The sequence below is a fragment of the Labrus bergylta genome, chromosome 9 (assembly GCF_963930695.1).
Source record: "Labrus bergylta chromosome 9, fLabBer1.1, whole genome shotgun sequence".
In the NCBI taxonomy this organism is placed as follows: domain Eukaryota; kingdom Metazoa; phylum Chordata; class Actinopteri; order Labriformes; family Labridae; genus Labrus; species Labrus bergylta.
Window position 1 is genome coordinate 4,970,536 of NC_089203.1, and position 13,546 is coordinate 4,984,081.

General features: G+C 41.3%; 1 protein-coding gene across 4 annotated transcripts in view; it reads right to left on the bottom strand.

The window, feature by feature from the left end:
• Window positions 1-140: 140 nt before the first annotated feature.
• Window positions 141-13,546, bottom strand: part of LOC109981043 (rho guanine nucleotide exchange factor 9) — a 44,109-nt gene continuing 30,703 nt past the window's right edge. For all 4 annotated transcript variants that reach the window (XM_065958797.1, XM_065958796.1, XM_065958798.1 and 1 more), the window contains 5 exons: window positions 12,897-13,026; window positions 10,833-10,964; window positions 8,444-8,687; window positions 6,854-6,922; window positions 141-4,818 (listed from right to left, as the gene is read on the bottom strand). In XM_065958797.1, coding sequence (XP_065814869.1) covers window positions 4,643-4,818; window positions 6,854-6,922; window positions 8,444-8,687; window positions 10,833-10,964; window positions 12,897-13,026 — 751 coding nt within the window. In that variant the 3' untranslated portion in view covers window positions 141-4,642. The remainder of the gene's footprint in view (window positions 4,819-6,853; window positions 6,923-8,443; window positions 8,688-10,832; window positions 10,965-12,896; window positions 13,027-13,546) is intronic.

A 13,546-nucleotide genomic window follows, 5' to 3' on the forward strand; every position in this document is an offset into this window, starting at 1 on the left:
ATGCGTCAACTGTCAGGAATGGGACATACAAACAGGAAGTGATGTCACACGACAGGACCCAGCACAATGCTCCGGCTCACACATCGACGCCTCGGCCCACAGTTCTGTAGAGGATTTATTTTTGAACAAAAGTACAGCTATATCAGATATGGATTTATTTTTTTTACAGCAAAGTACAACATATTCCCAGTGCTTCTGATTACATCAAAACATATAATGTACATACAGTTGACATCTCCACTCTCCCATTCACAGTTTCTGGATTGAATAGGCATTATTTTTCAGGTTTTTAATTTCTACAACAAATAATCAAAACTCAAAGGCCAGCAAGAAAGAAAATGACACGTTTTTGCATATGGTGACAAAGGATATGAATACTGTGAGTAAATTCTTCAGTGCTAGGCAAAAATCCAAACCTCAAACTAGATGGTAATATACAATGAATAGATTCCAAAGAATTGGGATGTCAGTCTTCTGGTAACCATGTTGTCATTGAACACCACATCAGTATATGGCTCGTTGAAGACTCTGTTGTACCCTGACTTTTCTGCAACCACACATGACTGCATAACCAACCGCGAGGAGTTCCTACTAAAGATGCTGCGATGCTAAATGTGAGCGAGCGCGGGGCGGCTCATGTACTCCCTGTGCTTCGGAGGAGTTACGTAAATCTGAGCAACCTCTGATGCATCCGAGTGACGCTCTGCTAACTTGGCTGTCTTGGTTTTATGACTTGGAGAGAGAGCGATAGAGAGAGAGAGGGAGAGAAAAAATGCTGTCCCCTCAGCTCTCAGGACAAGGTCGGAAAGATAATTATAGAAGATAAACGCAATATTTACAACCTCTTAACAAATGTGGCAAAAGGAAACTACTTAATACTGCTTTTAATAAATACAAGTGAGGAAGTCATTTCTACTGTCACGTCATTGTACTTCAAAGAATCATTTTTTAAGTAGAAACAAGAGCATGATATGAATTAAAATGAAGTACTGTGTGTGTGTGTGTGTGTGTGTCTGCAGGATTATGTTTATTTTTAGCTCCTCCCGAGAGGTTCTGCATTTATTCAGCTCTTCAGCTCGACTACAAATCTATACACGAACACCCATGATCAGTGCTCACTCCTATTTGGTTCACCGTTGTCATAGAAAAATTATACCCGTTTCGCCTCAGCGGTTCATGTTTTTTTTTCTAAAATAACAACCAGCAGTTTTGACCAGAACAGCATAAGTTAGAGTTTAAAGAAAAGAAAAGATTTGAATAAAGATAAACCCATTATATGTGGGCAAAAAGAGAGCATCAGTGCCTTTCATTTCACCTCAACAGTTCAGTCTTTGATACAGCATGAGGGGGAAGACGTCCTCCCCCCCCCTCGTTACTCGACAATAAATAAAAAACAGAAGCTACAACCTGTGATGATGAGCAGTGAGCAGGAGACAGGTGGACAGAGAAAAAAGAACTCCCCTTACGTGAAGATGGCATGGGTTCACAAAGCGATGGTTGTGTGTGTGTGTTGTGGGGACGAAAGAATCCCCATTGGAGATAAAAATGAAACTAAACAATCTTGTTAAGAGTTGTCTTAAGTCTCATGCAAAATATTGGATGCCACAAGCATGCATTTACCTGGTACTGAGGTCTACCGCACGCTAGAACTGGAACAACATTCGTCTCCCAACGCAAAATACCAATATCCAAATATATGATCTGTCCTTTGTACATTATTTACAGTGTGTATCTGAGAAAGGTTAAAATAGATGAGTCTTCTTTTGATCCGTAACTCACGGTTATTAGTATACTTTGAAATGTGAAACCTAACTTTGCTAATGAAAAGCTGTTTTTCTACTTTAATACTCAAATTAAACTTTCAGCATGTTAAATAGATAGTAAAGTAAATCTACGTAAGTCTCTGAACGTTTAAAATCAGAATTCACTTCTTTGTTTCTGTGTGCAATTAAAATGACTGCTATTTTAAATGTGATAGAATATAATAGAATAACAAGGTGTTTGAAAGTCAGTCAGACAGCACAGTGTCTACTCGTATGGAAAAAGGCCTGACCTCTTGAGTTTCTGTCCGAGTGGATCTCATGCACTGGGGAATGAGGAATTCCCAGTGTGTATGAGAGAGACAGAGAGAGCGAGAGAGAGAGGGAGAGAAAGAGAGAGATGCGAGTCCCACGATGAAGGGAAAATACATGACTAATTCAAATCTGCCTGTGAAACTGAATAGATAATCACTAGTGGAATGCTGGAAGGCACTGTTAGATAGCATCTCTCTTCTACGCAGCAGAACGGGCCAGCAAGTGCGTATGATTATGTGTGTGTGTGTTTGCCTGCATGCTTGCGTCTGTGTGTTGAAACTGGTGGTGGTGTTGAATAGGGGAATGGAGAGAGGGGGGCGGGGGGGGTTTGGGAGTGGTGGTGGGTTTAGCACGGGACCTGAGGTTATCTTGGCCTGGGAACCATTTCTTTTTTTCTGTGCCAGACCGGGGAGTGATCTTCCAAAAAAACAAAACAAATTTGACTGGGAGCCATCTCTACAGACACCAGCAAACCAGCTCGCCCGTTTCTCAACTTCCTTTACTGAAACCAAACATAAATTACACGACATACAAAGCAAGTCGAAAGGTCTTTTTTGTTTCCCAATAGGTTATAAGGCCTTTAAGAAGGCAAACGAATGACACAGAACAATATAATAACTCTTTCATATCACATTGGAGTGAGTAGTGAAGATCATAATATTTCACATTGCACAAGTTGTCAAACTGTATATGCACGGTCCATCAGGTGATAGAAACACAAAATGTATTCATCTGTATCTGAGGTCAAAATATGATCACAAAGCATAGAGAGATGTGTCACTTACATGCCAACAGTAGAAATAAAATAATAAAAACACACCTTCATGATGGGATTTTAAATCAGTAGATCTTCTTTTTTCTAACCCCTCTCTTGTAGTAGCACAGGATCTCGCTCACAGCAGTTTTTTTGGGGGACAGTTTTGATTGAACAAATCAATCCGACCAGGCCTTAGTCCTCTGTGAATCGTTTAACAGTGCCGAGCTAACCGCCAGAACATTAGATCAGATCTGGAAAACGACGTGACGGGTTGGAGTGCCAAGATTTGAAACTGCGGTCATCAGAGACGCATGAATCTGTCAGAGAGGACACCTGCATGCTACAGATTAAATTCACCTTTCTGCCTCCCTGTGGTTATTGGCTCACACTTCTGCAGGGGTCTTTCTTTCTTTCAGATGGTGCTGGTTTACGCTTCCTTTCTCATTTCTCATCGGTGACATTGCGTGTTTTGGCTTGCTGCGAACCAAGTGCAAGTAAAGTACGCCATAGACTGCATATTATGTGCTGTGCTTTTTTACAGTGTGAGCAATATGAAAGAATTAAGTCAGCTGAGGAAGTCTGTTTTTTTTTTGTACAGCCGACATGAGAAAGAGAAATTATTTTACACCTTGGCCAATTCATCAGCTTCACTTTGAGCTCTTTCTGGAGGTAGGCTGTGCTCTTTCCAAACACCCAGTGAGCTGCCAGCACAGTGCTACAGGGGTGGTCTCTGGGGAGAGTGGGGGCGTGGGGGGAGGGGGGCTCTGATACAAGGCAGGTGGGCCGCAGCCTGCCTATCTCCTGCTCCCAGCTGTTTCATCTGAGCGGCGATCTCTCCGTAAAACTCAACCCCCCCTCACGGTGTGATAGGTTATGAATACCCTGTCAAAAGTGGTTGGTGAAAGGATGTAAATATTCTATTGATGTTTCAACTATTGATTTGTTCCCTGACCCATCATATCATGGCCAATGGCAGGTTTCCAAAAGAATGAAGCTCTGCCTCTGTAAGCCACTGACTCATAGACACTGAGCAGGAAGGTAGAGAGAGAGAGAGAGAGAGAGAGAGAGAGAGAGAGGGATGCAGAGTGAGAGGGAAACTCTGTGAACGTCACACTTGGTGAAGAGAGGGCTACTATATGCAAACAGCTAGAGAGAGGAGTGTGAAGCTTTTGAGAGAGTGAGATCCAGACACAGACATCAGTGAAGCGGAGATTGCCTGAGCAGTGTGTGATCGTTGGCAGAATGGATCTAACTCAGAGAAGATGCTGACAGTCGAGCTTCGCAGGTCCTTCAGACGCCGCAGCTGGTAGCCGAGGCCCCCCGTCATTATTTGATCTCACATTCAGAAGAATGCAGCGAGCAATCTCAACATAGCAGCAGCGCAGCAAGATCCCAGCATTTTGGCAAACAATCATACTACTAGGAATGCCCTGGCTTGGCCTTGTGTTTCTTTCCGGATAATTCAAAATGAAACAATATAACAATCTCAGTAACTCCAGGACATTCAGATGATGTGAATATGTAGAATCCGAGGGAAAGAGTTCATGACAGTCGACTCAGCTGGAGAAGCATGATAACTTAGAATGTTACTAACATATATATGAATTGTAAAGTTTCTTTTTTTTCCCGCAACTTCTCAAGTCCTCAGTCCTCTTGCTGCTTCCAATCACACTCTTGTATTAAGATTGGTCCTTTTGAAGTCTCGTGTGTATGTGTGTTTGTCATAATTTCCTTCATCAAGGGACTTGATCATCCAGTGTTTAGTGCTTCTAAGAAAAATAGCTGGTCCTTCGGAAGAGTCTGTGAATCTCTATTTCTTAAATGGAGCTAATCTACTAAAATTCTGCCAGAAAGGAGCCTGGCCTCTTTTGGATTGACTGAATTCAAAAACCTCTCCTTGTGCCATGTCCTCCGTTACCTCATAATGCCCCGCACTTAGGGGGTCCTGGGGGGGCGGGTATGAGGGGGGCGTGCACCTGTTTACACCTAGGAAGGCAGGTGCAAAAAGAGCAAGATGTGGAGGGGGGTGGGGGGAAGGAGGGGGACAAGGAGGCGTTTCGGGGGCGCAAAGCAAAAGAGAAAAAAGAAAGGGAGGTGGATAGCAAATAGGAAACATTGTCAGTAATGGATCAGAACCGGACACAACAACACAACATCAAGTCATGCATCCAAAGAAAACAGGCACAAAGACGTACAAAATGAGCCTTCACTGTTAACATTCTGCATATTAAACCTGAGATATGATACAGTGTGATCATATGATGACGGCTGAATCCAGAGGAAAGTCAAATTCAGCTCTAGCAATGACACAAGGGAGACTTCAGGTGCTATTCAATCAAACTCTGTGGCAGGCAAACAAGTGAACGGACAGATTGTATCTGATACGATGATGAAACCAGGCATTTGGACAAGAGACATTGTTCTTCCATGTTTGTCGACAGCACATTTGTTTGGATAGCACCCTCAACACTTGAGAACACAAGAGTGGCAAAAATAGAGCCAACGAAAAGCTGTTAATATGCGTTGAAACTACAGCCTACAATGTCATTAAGCTACGGTCTACAAGCATCACAACTAAGCTAGTGCAGTTACAAAATTAGATAAGAATCAATATTTGGAGATGAAATATTCAAAAGTTGCCATGGCATCTTAGAGAAGAATGTAAAAGGTGGGAAACAGTGTCTTTTGTTGGGGGGTATTTTGCCTCACACTGTTTGGGCAGAAGGGTTCGATCTCTTTGTGTTACTGGGACCTGTTTATCTTGGATTGTCAAGATAATGCTTGTAAACAGATTGGACAGTGACTGCATGCTCCAATGGGAATCACAACACCTCCCAATGCTGCTTAGCAGTTGCCATGGCATCTTATTGTTGCTAGCTCTAAGGAGAACTCTAATGCATATACCTTTATCATTTTCAAACCATGTCCATACAACATGGCCCTCTTTCTCAAGATGAAATCTATAAATGAATCTGAAATTCAAGAGAGTACTTCACCTTGTGCCAGCCATGTACACATACAGCACTTAGAAACACACAACATGTACTTGTGACAGACATCTACAGGGGAACCTAACGTCAGAGAGAACATTCCAGCAGTGGACATTGGTTAATTCATACTTCAATGGATGGTCATGCTTATAGTGAAACTGGCAAGAGCAAGAACATCAGTTAAATGTAGTAATGGTAAATGTACAAACATCTAGCCTCACACTAAAACAACTAAATCTTAAAGGACGATCCCAGCACTTTGGACATGTGGGTCCTCTGACGAATGCTGAGTCAGGAAAGAGCGTCTTAAACAACCTGTTTGACATGTTGTTCTGTTACTGAGATAGTTGCAAGCTGTTGAGTTATTTTGTCATATCTTGAGCTTATTACATCACAAAATAAGTCTTGTTTTTAGTTTGATGTTTCTCCTGACTTCAGGGCATCATGGTGTTATAATTGGCTGGATGAAAAAAAAGGTAAAGGCTGCTTGATCCGTCGTGACAAAAATATATGTTTCTGTTTCTAATGGTCAGGATGTAAGAGTGAGTATTTACAACCAACAACCACTCTAACTCAGCAAAAGACATAAATGCAAACAGGTGTCTGAGGTAATATATTTTTCCAAGACGAGCGTGACACAGGACCCGCATGTCAAGAACACTGGTATCTCCCTTTAAACTCAATACTTCATGCAAACAGCCCTCTGTCTTTTCATTGATGCTTAACAGCTGCCTTAAAACTCATATCAAGTCGACCTCATGTGCGGACTAACAGACAATTAGCTCAAAGTCCAAATAGTGTGAGTTCTAAAGCGTGACAGCGTAATTCCACTTGGCTTTTCTAGCTTGTTAAGTAGTACACAGGTAGTCTAGGTTCATTAGTAAACAAAGAAGCATGTTTTAGAAACGGCGCAGAAAGTAAACAAAAACAAAGAGAGCAGGTTAAAGGAAGAGTAAACAGCGATGAGAAGACAGAGCACACCAGCGAGGAAAAGAAAAGGAAAATCACCTGATATCTTCTTGTTGCCTCACCTTTCTGTTTGGTCACCTTTCTCACTGTCATGGCTGCCTGTCGCTTCTGGTACTCAGAGATCTCAAAACCTGAACGACAAACAATATTGTAAGTATTACCAACCGCACTTCACCTGTTCCTCAGAATGTGAGACTTTTTGATCCAGTAGATGTCGCCCTTGAGCACCAGCATGAAACCAAAACAAACTGCAGTTTGGTGACACCTCCTCCATATTGAATCCTCCGCTCTCCTACAGCGACACACCTCAAACCCCTCTCCCCTCCAAGTGCCAACACAGTCGGCGAGCGATTCATGTGTCTCACTCGTTGTACACAGTCATCATGACTCTGAGATATTCTCAGAGGATAAACTGGATTTCTTCTGTATTTAAATGTCGCACATTCTGCCTTTAATGCAGCCAATGTTAAAGAGACTTTTATACCACTTTAACTGCAGTCTCTGCCAGTGAGCCAGTCAATGCATCGATCCAACACCGTTATTTATTACCCCCAGAGAATTGATTTGTTACAGCTCTTATTGGCTGTACTGACAATGGCTGCCACTGGTGAAATCTGTTTTTCAAGTGGCAAAGAAGAAATGATTTCCTGTAAAATGATCATGTCAGGAAGACCAAAAAAAGTGTAAGCGTAGACTGTAACTGTAGTAAAAGTGAGTGAAAATGTGTGTTACACTATCTCACACTGTAATCATTTAAATTTAGAGCACAGAACTGGGAAAAACAGAATTAAGCAATTTCATGTAAATAAAAAAAGAAAAACAAGAGTTTCTCAAACATTATTCAGCAGTCACGAGCCTGTAGGTGTTAGCCCAGCTATGACATGACAGTGATAGCAATAACAAGTATATACAGGGTTCCTAGTACACAGCTGTTAAGAATATGTACATATACTTCATAAAGGCAAAGACTAATATATAGGAGTAGGGATCGCTGAATCTCCACACGAGGGCTGTAAAGCACGTTACAAAGGATCTTCTTGACTTGAAAACAGCTTTTAAGAATTGTTATATTTTAACATTAAAGTAAAAAACCTTCTTAAACTACCAGTAATGCAATGTCTCCTAGGACAGTGGTTTCAAGCCTTTTTCCTTTCCTTTTTTCCTTCGAGACAAGCTGAGCCTCCCAAGGACCCACACAGAAAAAAAGTTATACATAGCTGTAAAGAATAAATGTCAATTAGAACTGTTTACATCAATAAATATTCAGTTTTTCCCTGTATAAACAGAACATTTTGTCTTTTAACATCCCAACACAATACGCCTGGACATCCTTCCAAAAAAACCTGAATTGACTATCCAATAATACGTTCTCTTCATTTTAGTAATATGTGCAAATCTGATGTTGACAACCTCAGAGCAGACAAAGACCAGCTTGGAAAAAATGTCCTAAGATATGATTTGATTTTGAGCCAGCCAATCAAAGCTAAAGTTACACTCACATAAATATGATTTAAATGTTGTGTGTGTATGTTGCGTATGTTCTGTACGAAGAGTCACCTTGTAGTGTGCTACAGATACAACATGTAACTGAAGCTCCATTGGCCATTGTGAATGGAACTAATGCTTTCCAAAGAGGGCGGTGCGTGACTAACCGATTTTCTCGTCCTCCTGCACCATCTTCCTCTCCTCGTGGAAGGCCCTGAGCCAGCGAATCTTCTCCTCTGGCTTCTTGGCCAGGAAGATGTGGATCTCCTCGCTGTCTTTGTTGCACAACTTGAATGCATTCTTCACGCTGACGTTGAAGTCATCGTCACGGCCGTCTAATGCATCCCGCACCTCGTAGCGATCCATGTCGATGCGTCCCTTATAATACAGGATGTCCCGGCGTATCAGGTCCTGGGGAAGAGCAGGGACGATGTCTGTTAATGTGTGTATGTGTGTGAGCTGAACCGTGGAGGTGTCAACAAGCATCCCTCCCCTGTTATCCTGAGAGTCTGTCTTATGCAACCCTTTCCATCTGCTGCACAAACATACAAACACCTTCTGCACACATATTGCAGGATGCAACATTTCACAGCAAACCTGCTTGGCACTCGCTTACATGGAATATATAAAGCACTATTTTAACAATAGTAAATATATCCTGACTAGGTTTCCTCAACACAAGTTCAATCAAATGGACAACCCCAAAGAAACCGTGACAAGCCTATGTAAGGCTCATATCCATCAGGTTGGTATGACTTGTGTTTATTCAGCTGTTCTAATCTCTGTTACTGGTCAATAACTAATAAACCAACAGATAACAGAAAACACAATGTCACATGTCCATCCCCGAGCTTCATGTCCTGAAAACTCTTTTGTTGTTTATCTAACAGTTTTTATGAGATAAAATAGAAATGTAAAGGAATACTGAATGAATGGGCCCGGTACGGTAGCGTAGTGGTTAGTGTGTGCACCCCATGTACGGAGACTGTAGTCCTCTTAGGGACGGGGTTGGAATCCACCCTCTGGCTCCTTTTCCACATGTCATTCTCCACTCTCTCTCTCTCTTTCTCTCTCTCTGATTTCTGACTCTATCCACTGTCCTATCTCTACAATAAAGGCATAAAAATCCCAAAACTAAAACCTTAAAAATAAAGAGCGATTGAAAAATGTGCATATCAAGGAGCTCTTTGGGGCTGTATTGTGTTTCTTTTATTCCATCATATTAAAGCAGTTTAATGCATACAGTGTGTCTGAAATCACTCTGTGGTAACTTCTCCTTACACATGAGAAAAATAGTCATTTATTAAATAGTTAGCTGCAGATAAAGATTTAAGATGATTATTGTCATCATTTTGCATCATGCCTTGTTAAGGGTCATTTTCAAAAGCAATAAAAAGCTTTCAAAGTGTGTAAGACAAACTCGACAATAATTCAGATACACTCAAACACCAGACAACACAGAGATGTTTATGCTCAAAATTCTGAAGCTGCAAACTAGACACTAGATATGAATTAATTAATCATCTAAACATTTGATAATTGAGTGATTGACCATCTCTTTCTGTAGCTTTCCATCAACCAAACATAACCTTAACCTCTGTGACTTTTAACAGCCATACAAAAATAAACCTTGTTAAATTGCCCCAGGAAATAACATCCAGTCGCACTTTAAGGTCAAGAAAGGTAAGAAATAAAAATAAAGAATCTTTTAATAAGCATGCATGGACAAATGTGCATCTGTGTGCTGATAAGGAAGAGATGGGGGGAAAAGATGGCCGACTATATGCAGCGAGTTACTAACACACCCTGGGGGCTGCCATTACACATGTTGTACTTAGGTTCCTGTAGAACAAAGACTAGATTTGATTATTCAGTGTGTCTCGGAGCAGAATTAATTTAGTGGATGAGATCAGCTAACAGACGTGGTGACCAGCAGAAATACTTGAGTTCATTTTAGGTGTCAGAGATGAAAGAGGAGGGGGGGGGGGGGGGGGTGGAGAAAAGATAAAAAAGCAGAAAATGACTCAATCTATAACGCTTTCTTCATGTTTTTCTGTTTCATGGATTAAATCATTGTTGCTCTGTTTGTACACATGTATGCGTGGGATGACGCAGTTATTCAGCCCTGCGTGTGTGTGTGTTTGTGTTTGTGTGTGTCTGTCTGCATTGGTGGCGGTGTCCCTGTGTGCATGTGTGATAAAGTCTAGCCAAGCGTGAACATCCATCTGACAGGAGAGCACAGCCCTGGTGCATTAGAGCCCAAAGTACCAAAGCTCCATTTTGTAAAAGGTACAGAAGATTTGAGCGCATCTTCACTGAGGACTGGTGCGTCTCAGACACTATTATATAATCCCTTTGCAGCTCACAAGGAAGGTTGATGAAGTCACATTGTCTTCAAGCACCTCAGTCACCAGCCATGTGATACACAACTCTTAAGAACACAGTCTGAGGATGTGTTTCAGCTTATCAGCTTGTTTTTCAGCCAACGATGTCTCTTAAAAAAGAGGGAAAAAAGGGGAACAAAGAGAGAGAGAGAGGGGGGGGGAGATTGCCTACCTTCTTACAGAGGACCAGCTGGTGATCAAAGAGGAAGAAGACCCGCTGCTGGCTGCGTCCATACGGCTGATAGATCCATGACAACTCCCCAGTGTAGATGAGTTCCGAGCTCCTGTCCAAGATATCATCTCCCTGGACACACACACACACACACACACACAATACAGAAATGCAATATATAAATATAGAACAGTCTCATGGATAAAAATCAGGTTTCAGCTGCAAAAAGATAAAAGCCTAAAATAACTGATTCTGCACATGTCATGTGGTGAAGTCAGTTTGCACATTCTGGTTAGTAGTTAGTTAGAAAGAGTTTTACGGACTTCTGTGGCAAACAAACAAATTTACAAACCACAGAATCTTTACGTGGCCATAGCTAAATTAAACTTCATGTATATATCTCTCTCTCTCTCTCTCTCTCTCTCTCTCTCTCTCTCTCTCTCTCTCTATGGCCAAAACAAACTAAATGACCGCTCTCTCAATCACTTCCAGGTCACTTCCTGCCTCTGGTAAATTCCCTTTCCATCAAGATTCTGTCGTTTGTAATTTTTTTAAGGACTGGTAAAAGTGTTGTGCCACTTGAAAATCTGTCTCAGCACTTGTAAAAATGTTACACATCTTGTAAATTTGTTTAATAAAATGTACATTTGTTTTGTCCTTTGTCAAAGTGTTTTTGTTGTATAGAATGTTAACATGTTTTCCAAAATGTAAATTTGTCTCAAGCTTTGTGAAAGTGTTTCAGACTTTTGAATTTTGTTTTGCACTTCCCAGCCACAGTAGCTTTGCGAGGTCTGGGAAATGGAGGTGATGATGTCATCGTGATGTCATCATCTGGTAACATAAAGCCGACTCGGACATATGGCTGTTTACATATCAGGAAAATGCAATCAATAAATGCTATTTAGTTGAATTTTAATTTCTGTAGGATTTCCTGATTTAACGGGGACATATTATGTAAAATCACTTGTACAGTGTTTCTGAATATATATTTGGGTAACCTGAGTGTCTACCGACCCACAAAATGTGAAATAAACCCATCCAGTCCTTTGTTTGTGGTCTGCATAAGTCTTACAACACAGAGAAAAATGGGTCCGTTTCAAATTTGCTCTCCTTGTGATGTCACAGTGGGATTCTGGTAAAAAAAATCACCTCCCCTCCCCTGGTATCTCCACCCATGAACTCCACCCCCAGCCTAGAGCAAGACTTTTGCGCAGGTCTGCCATTTTTATTCACGGTACAGAGGAGTGATGTCTACCAGGAAAGCTCAGGGTGGGGTCATTACATTTAAAGAGACACACACACCAAAACGGAGCGGTCTGAGAGAGCTGGTTTATACAGGGTCACAAACCTCCTCTGGTGCTTGATTCATGTTATATTTTGACCAAAGCACAGCACAGATGTTTCATTTAGACCACAGGGGGACTGTTTGAAAAGGTGGAGAAGGGGATATAATATGTCTTCTTTAAGAACTTTTACCAAATTTCAGGACATGTCACCTTTAAGCTAGTTCCTTGACTGCCATTTTTTAAATGTCCTTTTGAACCCTCTAGACACTATGTAATATACATCATCAGATTACTGGACTTCTACTTTAAATCAAAAGACAATCATGTTAAGTGCAGTATGCAGTCATCATCTAATGCAGGGTATGACTACAACTGAAAGTCTGAAAACTTAATAATGACAATAAAAAGAAGTTTAAGGAATTACTTTGCAGGTTTTAAAAGCTTATGAAAACAATAAATACCATGTTTTCACAAAGCAGCATGAAGGTTAAATATACTTGATTTTATTGAGTAAAATGTATGTTTGTCCTTCCTGTGTCGTCATCTGACAGCAAGGAAAACATGTTTAGGCTTTATGAATGTACCGACATTTAGGCTAGAGGACATTTGACAGGCACAAACACTTAATAAGATGCTTTCCTAAAGTAGGTGGTATAAAAAGTGTCTACATTTAGTGACAGATTAAAGGTGTAAAAATCAAAATGTTTTCCGTCTCTAGGCTAAACAGATGGTCCGAACAGATCAACACACACACACACACACACACACACACACAAACCTCCCAGTCTAGAACAGAGGCCTGCCACTGGGCGATCTTGTCGATGTTTTCCAGCCTCCTCTTCCTCTCGTTGATCTGCTGAGTGACGTTCCGCATTACTGCCAGTGCTGCTGCCACGTATCGATAGTCACTGCGAACACAATGTACACATAATCACTGCCGGGTGTTAAAGGGAAAGTTATAGCTCTTGGAGATGAGCCACTCTTTAAAAGACTTTTTTTTTTTTAAAGACATGTAATGTTGCTGCAGTGAATGATACAGAGTAGCCTATTAAACCACTTGGGTTATAAACTTAAAGTAACAGCACTAAGTCTGCTGGAGCCCAGTCAAAAAAAAAAAAAACACACTGCTATTTAATTCTAATCAGCCACTTTCTCTAGCTGCAGTTAACTCTGCCTGCGTCTATGCTAACTGAGCTGGATTTATCCCTCTGGCTTAGATGTGCTACGGATCCAATCCTCACTTTGAAAGATAATGTGTGTGTGTGTGTGTACGTGTGTGTGCGACAATGCTGTGTGTGTGTGTGACAGAGAGTGAGCCTATATCTGGCAGATTCTCCACAGCTCCCAACAGTGGAACACTGTGATCTGGCAGGCCTCGCTGGCACCTGTCCCTCTCTGGCTGCGAACGCATGGTTTGTGAATGACCTG